We start from the raw sequence: 20,715 nt of genomic DNA on the forward strand, positions 1-20,715 counted from the left end.
CATGAAGGAAAAAAAGGGTTCTGATAACCACTTCATAGGCCTTTTGAGCTCTCAATGTTTTCAAAAGAAAAGAGTGAGAAAATACTTAAGTTCGTGATAATGTGACTAAATGAGAAATTTTTATGTTTTAACTGATTTTAGGCATACCTGCACTATATCACAATAACAGTAGCCATGATTTACTGAGCACATATATTTCTGCAGTAACTGGATAAGGTACTTTGATTACATTACTTCCATACCTCATAAAAATGCCACAAGGCAGCTATCATCAGCCTATTATAAAGAAACTAATGCTCAGAACAATTAAATAAAGTTAAAAGACATATAAAAAAGTTGAGACTCAAACTTAAATTTTTATGATTTCAAAGTTCTTTCCACTGTATTAACAATTTCTCATATGATAAAGTGTTCATACCGCAGAGCTCACTATAATGATTAAATATAGGATTTAAGAATAAGCCTTCAAATAACTGAATTCATGAAAATAAAGTGCCCATTTATGAATCACACAGAAAATTTCATACATCTCATTTTAGAGATAAAAGAGATACAGGCTATCAAGACACTCACCCTGACAATAAGGATCCATTTGATCAAGGAAAGGCCAAATCCGCAGATAGCACCATACCTTCCAGCTATGGTATTGGTGATACAGAAGGATAAACAAAATCCAAGCCAGTTGAAAATAAATGCCACTAAAAGTAACAGAAACAGTTATTTTATAAACCACAATTTGGAAACAAATTAACATAGACATATTAATAATATTTCATTGCTCAATGGAAACAGCAGTTCCCTTTCTTTTAACTCTGCCAATTAAGCCTTCTTTATAGACTATAGCCTACTTTTTGCAAACGGCTTATTTGCTATACTGTATATCAACAAATGGGTAAGCTTGGTTTCTCGTCAGTCTGGCCAACAGGAATCCATTTCTGAAAGCTTATCATTAGTAGTTGAAACCGCAGTTTTAAACTAGCTTAAAACCAGATCACAATGTAGCTCACATGTGGTTCCACGCAAGAAGTCCAACCTAAGCAAACAGCCAACAAAATTGGCTTTTTAAAAAAGGTAAATAAAAGCAGGCCGGGCGCAGTGGCTCACGCTTGTAATCCCAGCACTTTGGGAGGCCGAGGCAGGGGGATCAGCTGAGGTCAGAAGTTCGAGATCAGCCTGGCCAGCATGATGAAACCCTGTCTCTACTAAAAATAAAAAAAATAGCTGGGCGTGGTGGCAGGCACTTGTAATCCCAGCTACTCAGGAGGCTAAGGTAGAACTGCTTGAACCTGGGAGGTAAAGGTAGCAGTGGGCCAAGATCACACCACTGCACTGGAGCGTGGGCAACAGAGCAAGACTCTGGCTCAAAAAAAAAAAAAAAAAAGAAAGAAAAAGAAAAAGAAAAGAAAAGAAAAAAAAAGGTAAACAAAACAATAAAATTCAATACTTCACAAATACTTCATGGGTTTCTTCAGCTGTAATTACAATTCTTAGATGTTCCTTTTCTGGATTTACTTATGCTATGTAATGTCATCTAAAAGCTATATAAAAAACAGCTTTTAATGGACAGAATAAGTCATCAATTTTTGTTTTCCAAGATGTGTAGTGTCCAGATAACCCCTTTAAAAACTGTAACTTTTTGACTTGTATATGGCAGGTGCTCAAAAGAATGAACTGAATAAAGATGCTTAACATGAATTGTTAGGGAAATAAAATTAAACCACAATGAGATACCATCATCAAATTATTAGAATGTCTAAAAAAAAAAAAAATCATCAACACCAAATACTGGTGAGGACACAGAGCAACAGGAACTCTCATTCATTGCTGGTGGGAATGCAAAATACTACAGCTACTTCGGAAGACAGTTTGGCAATTTCTTACAAATCAGAATTCACATTTCAAAACACTCTTCTAATTCTTTTAAGGTTACAAGTATCTTCTCTTTCTGTTTCCCGCAAGTCTAAAATGAGAATAGTGCAGGTGACTACTTATTACCATGGCATGTTGACGTGAAAATTCACACACGGTACAAATGGCTAAACCTCAGAAGAAAAGTTTTCTAAACAGGATCAAATAAGAGCCCATTACATTTTAAAGTACTAAAATTTAAGGTCATTTCCATAGACTGTCAATCATCTGTAAACTTTTCATTTCTAGTGTTTGGCAAATAACCAAATTCTGTTCCATTCTCTTAGAAAGTTTCTTAAAAATAAGATCAGAGATACGCATATTATGCATGTATCTGAGGCATTTTATGGTAACACTTTAAAAGGATTTTGAGAGCAAAAGCATTATTACAAACATTTCTTCTTTTACATTTTCTGAACAAGAATACACAATTATCTCACCAAATTTAAGTGTAAACTTTTTTTAGGGTTATATGAGGTAAAACACTAAAAATAAAGAAGGAAAGAATTAAACCACCAAAAGGTTTTAATTGAAATAGTCTTATTGATATTCACTGTAATTTTACTTGTGCAAGTTATGTAACGTGACATGCTTAAGTTATAAATAAACCACACTAAAAATAAAATCTTTTTCTGGACCGTTTTACCCAGAGTAGCTATTAGATGTTTAAGAAACATGGAAAATATAGCAAGTTGCAATCTGAAAAACAGCCACTAGATGGTAGTGATGACAAACAAATCTATGCTTATCAAGCAAATAAACTCTAGGCCTATAGCCTACCAGAAAAAAAAAAAAAACAGGAAATAGAGGTAAAAACAAATTTACTGTCACAATATTGGTACAATATTTGTAAAACAGGAAGCGTTACATATATGAGTTGTGGAAAAAATTTAGTAAAAATTTAGTAAAATATTTATATTAAATCTATTAAATATAAATATATACATTTACATTATATTAGCTAATAATACTATCACTGGCTAAGAATAAAGTCATCCAGTGTGTCTAAGTTACCACGCATTTATAACACATCAGTGAAAGGCCTTCAAATCTAAGAAATAAAAATTAAAAAGAAGATACTGGTGGTAAATGAAATAAAGAAACGGAGAAACAAGATTTCTGAGTTACATAATTAGAAGGTGTCAAATAACATGTTTTTATTCCCAAGAAACAGGTATTTATACTAAAATTAGTACAATATATTTAGATCCTTTCTTTTCTAATTAAGGTTTCTTAAAAGGTATAATAACAATGAAAGCAATGAATGTTTAAGCTACTCTTTTTTGTAAACAAACTATGTGAGAAGTTTGTTATTAAAATGTTACTAATATATAGGATTACCAGTTAAACCAAAATTAAGATAAAAACCAAGGTTCACAGGACTAATATTACAAAACAGCACTCATTTGTAACCAGAGTTTATTTCCTTTTTATTATAACTAACATATCTAACTAGAAATTGTAACTAAAACCAATTTAAGGTTTAAATCTTGCATATACATTTGCTGGTTGACAACCTGAATATTACAATTAGTAAATTCGAGGAGCTGCCCGCCCTCCTTCCTCATTCCTCTCCCCCTCTTTTCTTCAGCAGACGAAAATAGAAGGGAAGCAAGAAACCATTTCAAACTTGGAGGACAAGGCTTACATGAACTTTCAGACTCAAAAGTGTCAACTCATGAAGTTTGTATTTTCTACTTTTTAAAGTTGAATGTGACACTTTAAATAAGTTTATTTCTCGGTTTTACGATCATAATAAAGCTTATAACTAAACTGAATTAAATCAGCATTCTATCCAAGAATGAAAGCTTGATCATTTAACCAGGTGGTGGGCAGAAATTAACTATATCATAGATTAATAAACTTACTTAAATGAATATTAGGTTTCTACCACTGGCTTTAGTAATTTATTGGGCATCTTATTATTTAATGAGTTTACTATGTCAATCCCTGTATTAAGAATTGAAATAATGAAGACTCTGACACAGTCTTCTCTCAAGAACATTAAATTTACTTTATAAGTCAAATACTAAGAATTCTGCAAGATGTTAAAATGTTACTAAGTTTCTGATCTTCTAATTCTTACCATTCCCCCAAATAAGACTTATACTTTCATAACTGTCTGTCTCAAGTGACACTGTTCCAGTTGCCCAGAATGTCGTTTTTTCCAATCCTTCTTCTAGCTTAAGGACACTCAAATGGAAATCCTCTGCCCCCAAAGCGGAATTTATAGTTTCATTCGATATGCTCCTAGAGAGCTGAATGGGCACCAATATAGCAGTATTTCTCTTTAAAAATATGAAATAGCTTAAATACGCTTAGGTACTTTTACATGTCAGCATCTTCATAATGGCTGCAATGCATATTTAGGCAAACAAGAGTTTAATAAATTCTAGGATTTGTATTTAAACATACGATCACAGTATTCATTAGTTCAATATCAGAAACAATTTACATTTTAAGAAAGGTAGACACATGCTAACAATATTTGCTTCTCTTCACTATGTTACTTTAATACACATAAAATCAATACATGCAAAAAAATCAAAATAGTTGGGAAAGATTGCTTACTGAAAAATGCCAGCATGAAAATGCCATCATTACCCACTCTGAGCTGGTCTGCATCACTGAAGTCATCTCTTGGTGGACACTCTTCCTCCTGAATCTGTAAATATGTAACATTGGAATAGTTCACTAAAAATTACAACTTTACCATCTTAAATGTAAGCATAAGAACTTCAACAAAATCTAATGTTCTCAATTTGTTGTACAGACAAATAAAATAATGAGTACAATGTCTGGCACAGAGTAATCAATAAGCATTAGCAAGTACTATTTTTTCACAGTCACATTTGAAAAGAGTAACTTTAAAGACAAACACAAAAAAGACCAAAGATGAGTAACATCAAACTCATAAAAATGGTATCAAGAAGACACATGTGACAGTGCTGCATTAGTAATGATTGGGAAATAAGAACTTTCATAACCAGTGGTGGAGTATAAATTGGTACAACTTCTATGGTTGGCAATTTTGCAATAATTATCAAAAATAAAAATGTGCATACCCTATGATCCAGCCATTCCAGTTCTTAAAATATACTGCACAGATATATACATACATACACATATTCCCTCTTATAAAAATGATGTATTAAAGATAATTCATTCCAGCAATGCTAATAAGAGCAAAAGATTAGATACAATCTAAATGCCCATCAACAGCAGACTATGTTAGGAGATATTCTCCACACTTCTATCATGTTTCTACATGTCTTCCAGGTAAAGGCATTGGCGGCCTTTTTTCTGGAAAAGCTGCCGGCATTCAATGCCAGCCCCGGAAAGCAGCCACAGGAGCTGTACACTGCAAAGCCTCAGGGGCAGAGCTGCTCAAGTCCTGGGAAGCCCATCCCTTGTACCAGAAAGCCCTGGATGTGAGACATGGAGTCAAAGATTATTCTGGCCAGGTGTGGTGGCTCACGCCTATAATCCCACACTTTAGAAGGCCGAGGCAGGCGATCACTTGAGGCCAGGAGTTCAAGACCAGTCTGGCCACCGTGGTGAAACCCTGGCTCTACTAAAAATACAAAAATTAGCCAGGTATGATGGCACATGCCTGTAATCCCAGCTAGTCAGGAGGCTGAGGAGTGAGAATCGTTTGAACTCGGGAGGTGGCAGTTGCAGTAAGCCGAGATCACACCACTGCACTCCAGCCTGGGTGACAGAGTGAGACTGTCTCAAAAAAAATATCATTTTGGAATTTTAGGATTTAATGACTGTCATGCTTGGTTTTGGTCTTCTATGGGGCTTGTATCCCGTTCTGTTGACCAATTTCTCCCTTTTGGAACCAGAATATTTACCCAATGCCTATAGTGCCATTTTATCTTAGAAGGAAGTAACTTGTTTTTGATTTTACAGGCCCATAGGTGGAAGGGACTTGCCTTGTCTCAGATGAGACTTTGGATTGTTGATTTTTTGAGTTAATGCTGGAATAAGATTCTGGGGGACTGTTGGGAAGGAATGGTTGTTTATTGAAATGTGAGGAGGATGTGAGATCTGGGAGGGGCCAGGGACAGAATCACATGGTTTGATCTGTGTCCCCATCCAAATCGCATGTTCAACTGTAATCCTCAACTGTTGGAGGCTGGGCCTGGTAGGAGGTGATCGGATCATGGGGATGGTTTCTAACGGTTTAACATCACTTCCCTGCTGTTCTCATGATAGTGAGTGAGTGCATTATTGTTTTTTTCTGAGATCTGGTTGTTTAAAAGTGTGTGGCATCACCCCTCCACTCTCTCTCTTTCTCCTACTCCAGGCATGTAAAACAGGCCTGCTTCCCCATCACCTTCTGCCACAATCGTGTTTCCTGAGGCGTCCCCAGAAGCTGCTATGCTTCCTGTACAGCCTGCAGAACTATAAGTCAATTAAACCTCTTTTCTTTATAAAGTACTCAGTCTTGGGTATTTCTTTATAGCAGTGTGAAAATGAACTAATATGGTACACATCATCTCAGTTGAGTGTGAATAACCCAACTTTGTGAGGCCAAGTCTGAGAAGCTAGGGTTCTGCTCAAGATCACATAATTAGGAGGGTCAAAGTGGAACCTGAATCCAGGGCACTGATGTTCTTTCCACACAATCATGGTAGCCTCACTAAGCATACTGCTATCCTGAAATTTAAAAACTTTCAAAATCATTTTATATTGCTTATTATTTAGGTACAAAAATCCCTTAAATTGTGCAATCATGTATCACAGGTAAACTCAATATACTAAATTTAATCACTGGCCATGACTAAGTATATATTTATAAAATTTTATATAATTTCAAATTAATTCAAGGAATAAACATTAAAGCATAGTAAGAACAAAAAACTGTCAGTGTGATGGCAAAAATATATTTCATACTGTGTATTTTAAAACATCAGTCCAGGCCAGGCACAGGGGCTCATGCCTGTAATCCCGGCACTTTGTGAGGCCGAGGTGAGGTCAAGAGCTCAAGACTAGCCTGACCAATATGGCAAAACCCCGTCTCTACTAAAAACCCCATCTCTACTAAAAATACAAAAAAATTAGCCAGGCATGGTGGCATGCTCCTGTAGTCCCAGCTACTCAAGAGGCTAAGGCAGGAGAATCATTTGAACTGGGGAGGCAGAGGTTGCACTGAACCGAGATCGCACTACTGCATTCCGGCCTGGGGGACGCAGTGGGACTCCGCCTCAAAAACAACACAAAACAAAACGACAACAAGAAAATCAACACAGAAATTTTATCAAAAGTCGTTAAAAAAAAATTTTTTTAAGGTCGATCTCACTCTGTCACCCAGGCTGGAGTGCAGTGGCACAATCATGGCTCACTGCAGTCTTCATCTGGGCTCACTATAGCCTCAATCTCCTGGGCTCAAGTGATCTTCCCACTTCAGCCTTCCAAGTAGCTGGAAGTACAGATGCATGCCACCACACCTGGCTGAACTTTTTTTTTTTTAGTGGAAATAAGGTCTCGCTATGTTGCCCAGGCTGGTCTGAAACTCCTGAGCTCAAGCAATCTGCTTGCCTCAGCCTCCCAAAGTGCTGAGATTACAGGAGTGAGTCACTGCAATATGCCCAAAGATGTCTTTTATAATATTAACAGAAAAAAACCAAAACACAAACATTTGAAAATACTCTAATTGTTCACTCTAGAGGAATGGCCACTAAATTTCAATAGCATATTGATTCCAGGGAATTTAACTCAACTATTAAGTAACAGGGAAATGTTTATATAAGATGTTTAAAAAATAAAATGGTATCTAGGCAATAATTTCAACTACATTAAACATTAATTTCTGAATCCTGAAATTGGTAAAGACATCGAAATATTTTAAAATAGAGAGCTGTAATAGAACACCTGTGGTATTTTCCTCTTCCTATTTTCCCACATTGGCTAATACAGAGAAAGCATTCATTAACATAATCGACTGTCATTTACTAAACAACAAAAATGTGCCTGGTAATAACTAGGTACTGGGAACGTAAATGCAAGATCTCTGTCCTGGAGTCGCTCATGATTTATCCAGTGGTAGTTCTAATGTCAAAAGACAAGTTACTGCAACAATTTAAAACAAGTTACAAAAAAAGAGCCCTACCCATTATAAGATGATGAAATGAGACTACCTGAAGAACAAGCCATGTTCTAAACATTTTATAAAATTAATGGTTTGGAATTAGCATTTTTCATAGAAATATTAAAAATGAGTTGTCATTTTCAGAAAACTACTTAACCATTTCGTGACATACATGCAATTCTACGCATCAGAAATAGGAAATAGTAAAAAACAGTAGTTTTAAAGTCTCTTGACTATCTATATTCTCCCAATGAGAGTTGATTTAGGACATACGCTTTCACACCCAGCTGAGACTCATTTACAACTGAATGTACTCAAATGCTAATTCGATGAGACTTTTTTTTCAATTTTTCAATTTTGTTTGTAATTGACAAAAACTATATATGTATGATGTATAACATGATGTTCTAAAATGTGTATACATTGTGGAGTGGCTAAATTGAGCTAATTACCATGTACAGTACTTCAAATATTTTTTCTTGTGGTAAGAACACTTAAAATCTACTCTCCTAGCAATTTTCAAGCACAGACCAATATTTTAATCTCAATCAGGTAATGGAGACTCATATGCAAACATTCATACTCTGCACAAAGAGGGTACTGAAGCACTGGGTTAAGGAAGCACTGGTAAATTTAAAAGATTTTTTACAAGACCTAAGTTAGTCTCTTGTACACAATTCTATTAATACTTGGCTGTCTATGAAATTTTCCACAATGCTCACAAGCTGGAGTTACAATGATATCAGAAGCAGGTGAAAACAGAGAATTTTTCTTTATGGACATGTTCCAATTCCCGCTGAGGATTACATTTACTTTCTCAAACAGGGTGCTGGAAATGATGACAATGAGGAAACGGAACAGTAACACTTCAGACTTTTCTCTCCAAAAGGGGTAAAACCAACTTTCCTCAAAGCACACTTAGCAAGACTTAATACTTCCTACGTTGTCTTTAGAATTCTATCCTATTCTATGGAAGTTAGGGCAGTAAATGATCTAAGGTCCATAATACTCTTTAAGGACCTTTGCCACTGTCAAGGTCTCTAGGGAAACACCCCTTGAGAAAAGGAGTTATTGGGACTTTCATAGCTAGAGAGGACTCAATCTACTTCACTGAGAGATGGGCATGTGCATTTACAAATATATGTGTTCTAAGTAACCTAGAACTGATTTAGACAGAAACACCCTATTTAGATCTATCCTCCTCTATGATGTTCCCCTCACAGCAACAAAAATTCTTATTGACTTAGCTATATTATGCCACTGTGTTAAGAGACTTACTTTCCTCCTCTGTGAAGGAAAAGGCATAACAAATAAATCTGGAGTTCACTGTCCTTATCTACCTCCATAACTGTGTCCAAAGCTATTTATTTATGTTGACATTTAACCCTGTGTGTGCTGGAAGAGGGTAGTGGGAGCAGGCAAAAAAAGGGTTGTTGCTGATAAAAGAAACACATCCAGGGCACATGCTCATCTCTCAAGAGGATCTGCTCGCTGGGCTCTGACCTCATAGCAGCTAGAGGAGAATGCCATACATGGAAGTACATCTCTCTCCCTTGATTCCTCACCTAATTCTACCTTTCCTGGGTGAATTGATATTTTTTCTTTTCCCGAACAAAATGGGGTGAATCCAGGGATCTGAAATGGCATCTCTCAAGTCTGAAGCAAGAAAAAAAAAGGCAAAAAATTCTAGCACTCCTTGCAGCCACACTAAAATGTAAATAATTTCTGCCTCTTACCTGGCTGCAGAATAGCAGCTGTATATGCATGTCACTGACTCTCCATGACTGAGACAGCCACTCCTTTTACCAGAGCAAAGAATAATATACATGTATCTCATTAACTCTATTACTAAAACAGGTAGATGAGGAAGACAGAATGCTTGATCATCATTCCAAAATTCTAGAGTAGAATTATGTTATTTAAAAAAATAGCTGACAAAAATAATTTGAAGGCCTTGTAACATTTCTGTGTGTTTTTCGGCTACCTTGACTTCTTTCACAGTCACTAAACCGGCTATGCTAATATAGAAAACATAAACAGAAAAAAAAGATGATTCACAATTAAAATGATAGGCCATAGAATTCAAACTACGTAAGCAGAGAAATAAGTACATGGACATCAAAGGGTCCATGGACTTGAGGTCCAGGCAAAGAGAAGAACTTTCCAAATGGTGGTAACCAGAGTGAGTGAGTTAGGATGCGAGGTGAAGGCTAACACATGAGGTGCCTGAAATCAAAATTTAGGAAATGGTAAGTGGGGAAGAGCAATAGAAAAGAGGAAGTCAAGGGATGGAGAAGGTGAATTTAACTAGGGGAATGTCAATTTCAACAAAAATGACCACACACATAAGCAAAAGTAGAACAAATACAGTAACCCTTCAACAACACAAGGATTAGGGACACTGACCCCCCTGCATGTGGGAGAAAATCTGAGTGATTTGACTTCCCCAAAACTTAACGACTCACAGCCTACTGTTAACTAGAAGCCTTACTGATAATATAAACAGTCAATAATACATAAACTAGTATCTACATACATTTTATACATTCATTACCTGCCTTAATTTTTTCAATATTTCTGGGCTACGCAATTCATCCCAAGTTTTTTCAAATTACTGCAGATCTCCAAAATGTTTTTCCAATATACTTATTTAAAACAATCTGCATACAAGTAGACTTGTGCAATTCAAACCCATGATGCTCGAAAAAAATCTACATACACACTTAAACACAAAGAACTATTTTTAGTATTACTAAATGTACATATCAATTAACAAAAATAATTTTATCAAAAGAAATGATAAAATTTTCTTACTCTTTGAGATGTTTCTGCTGCTGCAGCCGCCATTGCAGCAGCTTTAGCCTTCTCAGCTTCATCGTATGTAGGAAGAGAGGTAGCAACGCTATAGGGAGGTGGCACAGGATAAAACTCACCATAAACTTCTGTATCTGAAGAAAGAATTCAAAAAGAACAACCAATAAAATCTATTTAATTTTGTAGCCATACTTAACAATTTACAATAGGCCACTAATACAGGACTACTATTATAGTCCTATGTTATAAGCTATAAATTACTATTACAATCATTTATCTTATTTTAGTCCAAATTTATTATAAAGAGAAAGAATGGATAAATACCATTTAAAGGCTAATACACTAAACAAGAACCTCTAGATTGAAATTCTGAAAAAGAGTGCCAGACAAGAGAAGTTAAGAATCTCACAATACTTATTACTCATGTTTTCACTGTAGTAGCACTTTTAATTGCCTTCAGGAACTTTTCCTTTGCATTCATAACTTGGCAGTTTGGAGCAAGAGGTCTGGCTTTTGGTGTATAGGCTTTTGGTGCACATGAGCATCCTCTATGTGCTTATTAGTATGCACAAATAACTTAAGTTTACTTGCCTACTATCTCACAGCCAAAGAAGCAAAAAGAAAAAGTCAGGAATAATAATAATAACAAAACATTTACATAGCACTAACCATTTCATATACCACTTCTATATACATTGATCTTAGCATCTCTGAGGTTCAGAAAAGTTGCTTGTACAATATTAAACATTAAGTGGCAGACAAGGAAGCTCCTGACCCCAAATCCTTTGCTCCAATAACATACAAGGGGTAATTTTTTTACATATGTTGATTTCAGCAACTGCCCTAATCTCTTAAGCAAATTCAGTATTTCCCTTTGCTAAAAGATTGAAGTTTTACTTTTTCACTCTTGTGCCTTTCTCTTCCCATTTTTCCTTTATCCATCTGGTTCTTTAGATTTTCTTTTATAAAGTATTTCTCTCTCCAATTTTTGAAATATAATATCCAGAAATACATTACAATAGAAAGTACAGACTGCTTATTTTAAAAATAAAGCCCATCACTTATTACAACATAAGTAGTAAAGTAAAATGCTACACGTCAATCAACTCATTAGACTGATGCTAGAGTCACTGACACACACACAAAAAAGTAGGTTCTAAAAGTAGCATACACCACATTGTCTGACATCACTTTTGTATTTTCCTCCATTATAACTATAGTAGTTTTCTATAAGCATATCTGGTTTTATACACTTTGCTTTAGTGTATTTTGCAAATACTGTATTTCTTACAAACTGAAGGTGTGCGGCAATTCCGCATCGAACAGACAACATATCGAATTTCGATAACACCATCGAAAAATGGTGTTATCAGCACCACTTTTCCAAGAGCATGTGCTCACTTTGTGTGTCTGTCCTATTTTAGTACTTCTAGCAACATTTCAAACGTTTCCAGTGCTATTATTATATCTTTTATGGTGATCTGTGATCAGTGATCTTTGATGTCACTATTGTCATTGTTTTGGGGCACCACAAACTGTGCCCATAGAACACAGGAAACCTAATTAATAAACACTGTATGTGTTTTGTCGCATGTCTCTCACTCTAATTCAAAAGCTAGAAATAATTAAGCCTAGCAAGGACGGCATGTCAAAAGCCAAGACACACTGAAAGCCAGACCTCTTGCTCCAAACAGCCAAGTTATGAATGCAAAGGAAAAGTTCCTGAAGGCAATTAAAAGTGCTACTACAGTGAACACATGAGTAATAAGGGAAACTACTTTATTGCTGATATGGAGAAAATTCTAGTTCCAGTTAGAAGATCAAACCAGTCACAACATTCCTATATGCCAAAGCCTGGTTCAGAGCAACGTGCTAACTCTCTTCAATTCTATGAAGACTGAGAGAAGTGAGGAAGGTAAAGAAGAAAAGTTGGCCGCTGGCAGAGGTTGGTTTATGACGCTACATCAAAGAAGCCATCTTCATAAAAGTGCAACATGAAGCAGCAAGTGCTGACATAGAAGCTGCAGCAAATTATGCAGAAGATCTAGCTAAGATCATTGATGAAGGTGGCTACGCTAAACAACAGATTTCCAATGTAGATGACACAGCTTTCTACTGGAAGATGTCTTCTAGGACTTTGATAGCTAGAGAGGAGTCAATTCCTAGTTTCAAAGCTTCAAAGGACAGGCTGACTCTCTTGTAAGGAGTTAATTCAGCTGGGAACTTTAAGTTGAAGCCAATGCTCATTTACCATTCTGAAGATCACAGAGCCCTTAAGAATTATGCTCAGTCAGGCCGGGCGCGGTGGCTCAAGCCTGTAATCCCAGCACTTTGGGAGGCCGAGACGGGCGGATCACGAGGTCAGGAGATCGAGACCATCCTGGCTAATATGATGAAACCCTGTCTCTACTAAAAATACAAAAAAAACTAGCCGGGCAAGGTGGTGGGCGCCTGTAGTCCCAGCTACTCGGGAGGCTGAGGCAGGAGAATGGCGTAAACCCGGGAGGCGGAGCTTGCAGTGAGCTGAGATCCGGCCACTGCACTCCAGCCTGGGCGACAAAGCGAGACTCCGTCTCAAAAAAAAAAAAAAAAAAAAAAAAAAAAAAAAAAAAAAAAGAATTATGCTCAGTCTACTCTGTGCTCCATAAATGCAACAACAAAGCCTGATGACAGCACACCTGTTTACAGCATGGTTTACTGAATGTTTTAAGTCCATTGTGGAAAGTTCAGGAAAAAAAGATGTCTTTCAAAATATTACTGCTCACTGACAATGCACCTGGTCACTCAAGACCTCTGAAGGAGATGTACAAGAAGATTAATGTTGTTTTCATACCTACTAACACAACATCCATTCTGCAGCCCATGGATCAAAGGGTCATTCTTTCAAGTCTTACGATTTTACAGCTATATTTCCTAAGACAATTGCTGCCATACTGATTTCTCTGATGGATCTGGACAAAGTAAACTGAAAACCTTCTGGAAAGGATTCACTGTTCTAGATGCCATTAAAAACATTCAGGATCGTGGGGGAAGGTCAAAATATGAATATTAACAGGAGCTGGAAGAAGTTGATTCCAACCCTCACAGATGACTGAGGGGTTCAAGACTTCAGTGGAGGAAGTAACTGCAGACGTGGGAGAAACAGCAAGAGAAGTAGAATCAGAAGTGAGGCCTGAAAATGTGACTGAATTGCTGCAGTCTCATGGTAAAACTTGAATGGATGAAAAGTTGCTTCTTACGGATAAGCAAAGAAAGTGATTTCTTGAGATGGGAGATACTCTTAGTGAAGATGCTGTGAACATCGTTGAAATGACAAAAAAGGACTTAGATTACATAAGTTTAACTGACAAAGCAGTGGCAGGGTTTGAGAGAACTGACTCTAGTTTTGGAAGAAGTCCTAGTGTGGGTAAAAGGCCATAAACAGCACTGCACGCTATAGATAATTCTTTCGTAAAACAAAGAGTCAACTGGTGTAGCAAACTTCATTGCTGTCTTATTTTAACAAATTGCCACAGTTGGAGCTGGGCACAGTAGCTGGCACCTGTAATCCCAGCTACTCATGAAGCTGAGGCAAAAGGATCACTTGAGGCCAGGAGTTTGAGACCTGCCTGGGCAACATGGGGAGACTCCATCTTTAAAAATATTAATTTTTTTAAAAAATGGCTGTCCCTGTAGTACTCAGGAGGCCCAGGCAGGAGTATTGCTTGAGCCCAGGAGTCCAAGACTACAGTGAGCTATGATAGCGCCACTGAATCCTGTCTCTAAAAAAAGAAAAGAAACTGCCATAGCCACCCCAACATTCAGCAACCACCACCCTGATCAGTCAGTAGCCATCAACATTGAGGCAAGATCTTCCACCAGGAAAAAGATTATGGCTCACGGAAGCTCTGATGATCATTAGCATCTTTTAGCAGTAAAGTTTTAAATTAAGATATGTACATTTTTTAAACACAACGCTACTGCACTCTTAAGAGTATAGTGTAAACGTAACTTTTGTATGCACTGGGAAACCAAAAAATTCATATGACTCTCTTTACTGAGATATTCGCTTTACTTCAGTAGTCTGAAAATGAACCAGCAATATTTCTGAAGTATGCTTTTATTTTTTTACATTTGTTTACAATTTTCTCTAACAGAATTTCTTGCATTTCCAACCTAAAAACACATTTTACTCTAGCAATACTTCTACTGTATTTTCATGCATATAGGTCTTAAAACAATTTTTAGTGCTGTCAATAAGAGCTAAGAACCTGAAGTTAGGTCATTTTTAATCTAATCACATGGAATTGGTACTAGCAGTATAATACTGAATGTTATCAAACACAAGAGACAAGAGTCAAATTCTTAGAAAAGATTTATTATCAGAATGTAAAAACATAAGTGGTCAAGTAAACAGATTTGTTTAGTTCTGAAAGAGTAGAAGCAAAACCTAAGTAAAAACAATGTTTACAAATTTTAAGGTAGTAACATTAAAACTGTAAATTTTAAAAACTAGAACAATGGCACACATTATCCGAGGAGATGTGATCTTTCATAATAACAAGGATGTAAATTTTTGAAAGGTTTTAATACTCGAGACAGGAAAAAAAAATCCCTACGACTAATAGATGAAAGTTGGGTAGGAAAACTCAACTGCTACAGCTTTAATTTTCACTTTTAAATTTTACTTATTTTTCTCTACCCTTTTAAGAGAGTAGTTCTCAACAAAAGGATTTAAAGTCTGGCGAGCTCCAGCTCCAAATCCTCCTCTTAGAAGTTGTGTGACCTCAAGCTAATCACTTAAGCACTATAAAGCTCCACTTTCTCATCCATAAAACTGACACAGCAGGGCTATTACTTGCTATTACGGGATAAAACAGAAGAGTATTCAAGAGGACTCTGTAAACTGTGAAGCATTACACAAATGTCACGTATTATTATTTACGTTGCTCAGATCTATTAAAAACTAGCCAAAAAGTGACCTAATGGAGAATATAATCTCTGCAAAATCTAGCACAGTTCATGTTTAAAATACAGTCATGCATCACTTACTAACACGGATATATTCTGAGACATGTGTTAAGCAATTTAGTCTTTGTGGAACATCATAGAGTGTACTTACATAAACCTAGAGTGTAGAGCCTACTACACAACTAGGCTATATGGCATATAGCCTATTGCTCAGACTACAAACCTGTACAGCATGTTACTGTACTGAATACTCTAGGCAACTGCAACACAGTGTTAAGTATCTGTGTTATATAAATACATCTAAACACAGAAAAAGTACAGTAAAAATATGTTCTAAAATATTAAAAAGTGGCCTACCTGGATAGGCCCCTACAATGAATGGAGCTTAGAAGACTGGAAGTTGCTCTGGGTGAGTCAGCGAATGAGTGACGAGTGAACGTGAAGGCCTAGGACACTACCATACACTACCATAGACTTTAGAAACACTGTACACCTAGGCTACCCTAGATTTATTTTAAAATATTTTTCTTCCTTCAATAATAAATCTCAGCTTTCTGTATTTTTACTTTATAAACTTTTAAATTTAACTTTGTGACTCTTTTATAAGAACACAGCTTAAAACACAAACACACTGTACAGTGTACAAAAATATTTTCTTCTTTATATCCTTACTCCACAATCTTTTTTCTATTTTTTAAATTTTTTAAACTTTTTAAACTTTTTTTTTTTTGAGACAAGGTCCCACTCAGTCACCCAGGCTGGAGTGCAGTGGCACACGGCTCACTTCAGCCTCAACTTCCCAGGCTCAATCAATTCCCTCACCTCAGTCTCCGAAGTAGCTGGGACTACAGGTGTGCATTGCCACACCTAAATAATTTTTGTATTTTTTGTTGAGACGGGGTTTCCCCAAGTTGCCCAGGCTGGTCTCAAACTCCTAGGCTGTGATCCTCCCACCTCAGCCTCCCAAAGCACTGGGATTATAGGCATGTGCCACCATGCATGGCTAGTTTTTTTGTTAAAAACTGCAACACAAACACACACATTAGCTTAGGCCTACACAGAGTCAGGATCATCAATATCATTGTCTTCCACCTCCACATTTGTCCCACTGGAAGGTTATCAGGGGCAATAACACACATGGAGCTGTCCTCTCCTATGACAACAAACGCCTTCTGGAATACCTCCTGAAAAGATCTGCCTGAGGTTGTTTTACAGTTAATGTGTTTTTTATAAGTAGAAGGAATGCATTCTAAAATAATAATTAAGATTAATAAATATAAAAATCAGTAATATAGTCATTACCATTATCAAGTATTATATAATGTACATAATTGTATGTGTTAGACTTGTACACAACTGACAGCATAGTGGATTTGTTTACACTAACACTGCCACAAACACTGAGTAGTGCAACCTTATGACAGCTACCACGTCACTAGGTGATGGAAATTTTTCGGCACCATTGTACATGCAGTCTGTCACTGGCCAAGATGTTGTTATGCAGCATATGACCAAATCTCTTTAAAGAAAGTGAAAACAACCCAATTACTATACCATCGAGACTAAGTGATTATTTTTAACATATCTTGGAATTTCCTTTACATGGAAATGTTCATCTATTTCTTAAATAATGGGGATCACATCATATATGTCATTTTATATTCTACTTTTTAAATTTGCTGTTTCAAAGTATGTGATATCAGTAAACGGTCTTCAAAAAACCTAATTTTAATGGTTATGCAATAAACATACTATTATTCGAAAATGTATTTAATGATTCCCCTATTTTGGGCATGTGTGATGCTTCCATTTGTTAGTTATTAAAGTCACTTGCTGTCTTCGCTTTCTCCCTACCTGTGCGCTTTTTAACCCATTATATGCTAGGTTTCTATTTGAAACACTCCAAAGAAACCATTATGGCAAAAGTCACTAATGACCTTCAAATAGCCAAAATCATAGGACACTGCAATTATAAAACATGACTGTGGACTTTAGAATTAGATACATCTGAGTTCGAATTCTGTCTTTACCACTGAGAAGCTATGTGAACACGGGCAAGTTATTTAATTCTCCATCATTGGTTTCTCCTCTGTAAAATGAACCTCATTTTTACAGATGTGATTTACTCAGGATGGCTGGAAAATCAGATGAGCTATATACCTAAGAACTTGGAGAAAGGGCAGGTATGCAGTAAGCACACAGTAAGTGCTAGGTATAATCTTTTTAAATTCTTGACCAGCCACTTCTTTTTAAAATTCTCTCCTCTCTTGGCTTCTAGAATATTCTTTTCAGAGTCCTCGCCTACCTGCCTAATAGTTCTTCTTTACTTGTGTTGCTAGTCTTCAAGGTTCTCCTGTTACCCTTTATCTAACTTCATTCTCCTGAAGGTCCTTAGATGACTCTATCTTGGTGTTTCTCATACCTCTCCAGCTCCTCTTTCGCTGATCTGCTAATCTTCCCCTACTCACTGTTAAATGTTGTAGTTCCTCAACATAGACAACTTCTTCCTCCTCTCTACTCTCTCCTTTGCTATTTCATTCATGGATTAAGAATTCAACTACCAACTACACACAGTTGATTTATAACATTTATTTCTAGCCCAAACCTCTCCTCTGAATTTCAGGCTTATTTGATGTGGGTCTATTTGTTATCACTTGACTGCCTATTTGCTATCTCCTCTTTAGTTCTCAAAGGCACCTAAAATTCAACATGGCCAAAAAATAACATTTTGATCTTCATCCCAAACCTGTTCCTTTTCAGTGATACTTGGGCATCATTCTTAACCCCTTCTCCCTCATCCTTATCCAATCTGTCACCAAGGCATTGATTTTTACTTCCCACATATTGCTTGAATCCACATACTCTTCACCACCAGCACTCTAGTCCAAACTACCAGCATCTCCTGTCTGAAGTTTTAGCAGCTCCACCTCTTCTCTCCATCTGCTAAGAGCATAAAATTATAGATCTCACTAATATTGCAAAAACTTTAAAATATTCACAAATCTAAATCCAGAAGAGACTAGAACATGGCATGAAAACTGTGTATTTCAGAACATGGAGCTGGACTAGCTTAAAGACATATAATAATATATTTCATTTCATCAAAAATTAAAAGAGAAAAACCATATACAATAGTTCTGCCTTAGGCATGGTTTTGCTTTCCACAGTTTCAGTGACCCCAAGGTCAACTGCAATCCAGAAATATTCAATAGAAAACTGTAGAAATAAACAACTCATAAGTTTTAAATTGTGCGTTGTTCTGAATATCACGATAAAATCTCAAACCAACTCACTGTGTCCTGGCCAGGATGTGAATCATCCCTTTGTCCAGTGTATACATGATGTCAATACTACCCACCCATCAGTCATTTAGCAACTCTATGTTATCAAATCTACGATTGAAGTATTGCAGTACTTGTGTCCATGTAACTCTATTTTACTTAATAATGGCTCCAAAACACAAGAGTAGAGATGCTGGCAATTCAGATATGCCAAAGAGAGCCATAAAGTGCTACCTTTAAGTGAAAAAGTGAAAGTTCTTGCCTTAATAAAGAAAAAAAAATAGTAGGCTGAGGTTGCTAAGATCTACAGTAAAAAAGAATCTTCTAGCTGTGAAATTGTGAAGGAAAAAGAAATTTGTGCTAGTTTTGCTGTCACATCCCCAACTGCAAAAGTTTTGGCCACAGTGTGTGATAAGTGCTTAGTTAAGATGGAAGAGGAATTAATTTGTATGTGAAGGACACAAGCAGAAACATGTTCCGATTGACGGCAATGTGTTGCACCAGAAGGCACTGAGCCTATACGAAGATTTCAGCAAGGAATCTCCTGAAACCAGAGACACTGAGCCATTTACTGCAAATAAGGAATGGTCACACAGATTGAGGATTAGGTTTGGACTAAAAAATAAAAAATTACTGGAGAGTCTGTGTCTACTAATGAAGAAGCTGCTGTCGCATTTCTGGCAGAGTTGAAGAAGCTGATTAAGGAGAAAGGATACCATCCAAACAAGCTTTCAATTGCGATGAAACTGGGCTCTTCTGGGAGAAGATGCCTGACAGAACTGACATTTATCAAAGTACAAAGGAGGCATTAAGGCATAAAACGTGGAAGGACAGATTAACTCAGGTACCGTGTGGTGACACTGCAGGGCATATGACAGAGCCAGGCATACTGTACAAAGTGAAAAATCCATGTGCCCTCAAAGAAAAAATGAAAAATTATCTGCCCAAATTCTGGCAACATAATTAGAAAGTATGGGTGACAGCTATCTCGTTCATGGAATGGTTCCACCAATGCTTCATCACCGAAGTGAAAAACGATTTGAAAGAAGACAAGTTGAAATTTAAAGTCCTATTAATAACAGACAATGCAGCTGACCATCCTGAACCTGTTTGCTATGAAAATGAAAATGTCGAGGTTTTATTTTGACCTCCAAATATAACCTCATTGCTTCAGTCCCTTGACCAGTGCATCATCTGGTCTGTCAAGGCCACATATACTTGCCTAGTATTTAATCACATTTGATCAGCAATTGATGCAGACCCTAATATGGACATAATACAGTGCTGGAAATCACTATTGCTGATGCAGTAACATTCATCAAAGCTGCAACTGATGAATTAAAACCAGAAACTGTAGATGTCTCCTTGAAGAATGTTTGGAGCAAAGTTATGAATGATTTTAAAGGCTTCTTGGGGATCAATGGAGAAGTCAGGAAAATCATACAGCATGACAAGTTGGTAGAGAAGGATTTGCCAATATCCTTGATGAAGAAGTAGAAGGTCATAACTGAAGGCCATCAAGAAGTGTTAATAAATGAGGCCACGGAAGAGTTAGAGTCATCTACAGAGGAAGAGGAAGACGAAGAATAAAATGAAGCAGAATCAGTAATGAGGCCATTACCAAAATTTGCTGAAGTGTTTCAAATTGCACAGACATTAAATGAC

At 36.6% G+C, this 20,715-nt stretch overlaps 1 protein-coding gene across 2 annotated transcripts in view; it reads right to left on the minus strand.

Moving 5' to 3' along the window:
- Positions 1-20,715, minus strand: part of LOC105481709 (Nedd4 family interacting protein 2) — a 70,538-nt gene that overhangs the window by 10,566 nt on the left and 39,257 nt on the right. For both annotated transcript variants that reach the window (XR_011614713.1, XM_011741418.2), the window contains exons 3-5: positions 10,820-10,953; positions 4,480-4,573; positions 574-698 (exon numbers count right to left, since the gene is read on the minus strand). Coding sequence is in view for 1 of the 2 variants with exons in the window: in XM_011741418.2 (XP_011739720.1) it covers positions 574-698; positions 4,480-4,573; positions 10,820-10,953 (353 nt within the window). In the remaining variant the exon portion in view is untranslated. The remainder of the gene's footprint in view (positions 1-573; positions 699-4,479; positions 4,574-10,819; positions 10,954-20,715) is intronic.

This window comes from Macaca nemestrina, chromosome 16 (genome assembly GCF_043159975.1).
Source record: "Macaca nemestrina isolate mMacNem1 chromosome 16, mMacNem.hap1, whole genome shotgun sequence".
Taxonomy (NCBI): Eukaryota; Metazoa; Chordata; class Mammalia; order Primates; family Cercopithecidae; genus Macaca; species Macaca nemestrina.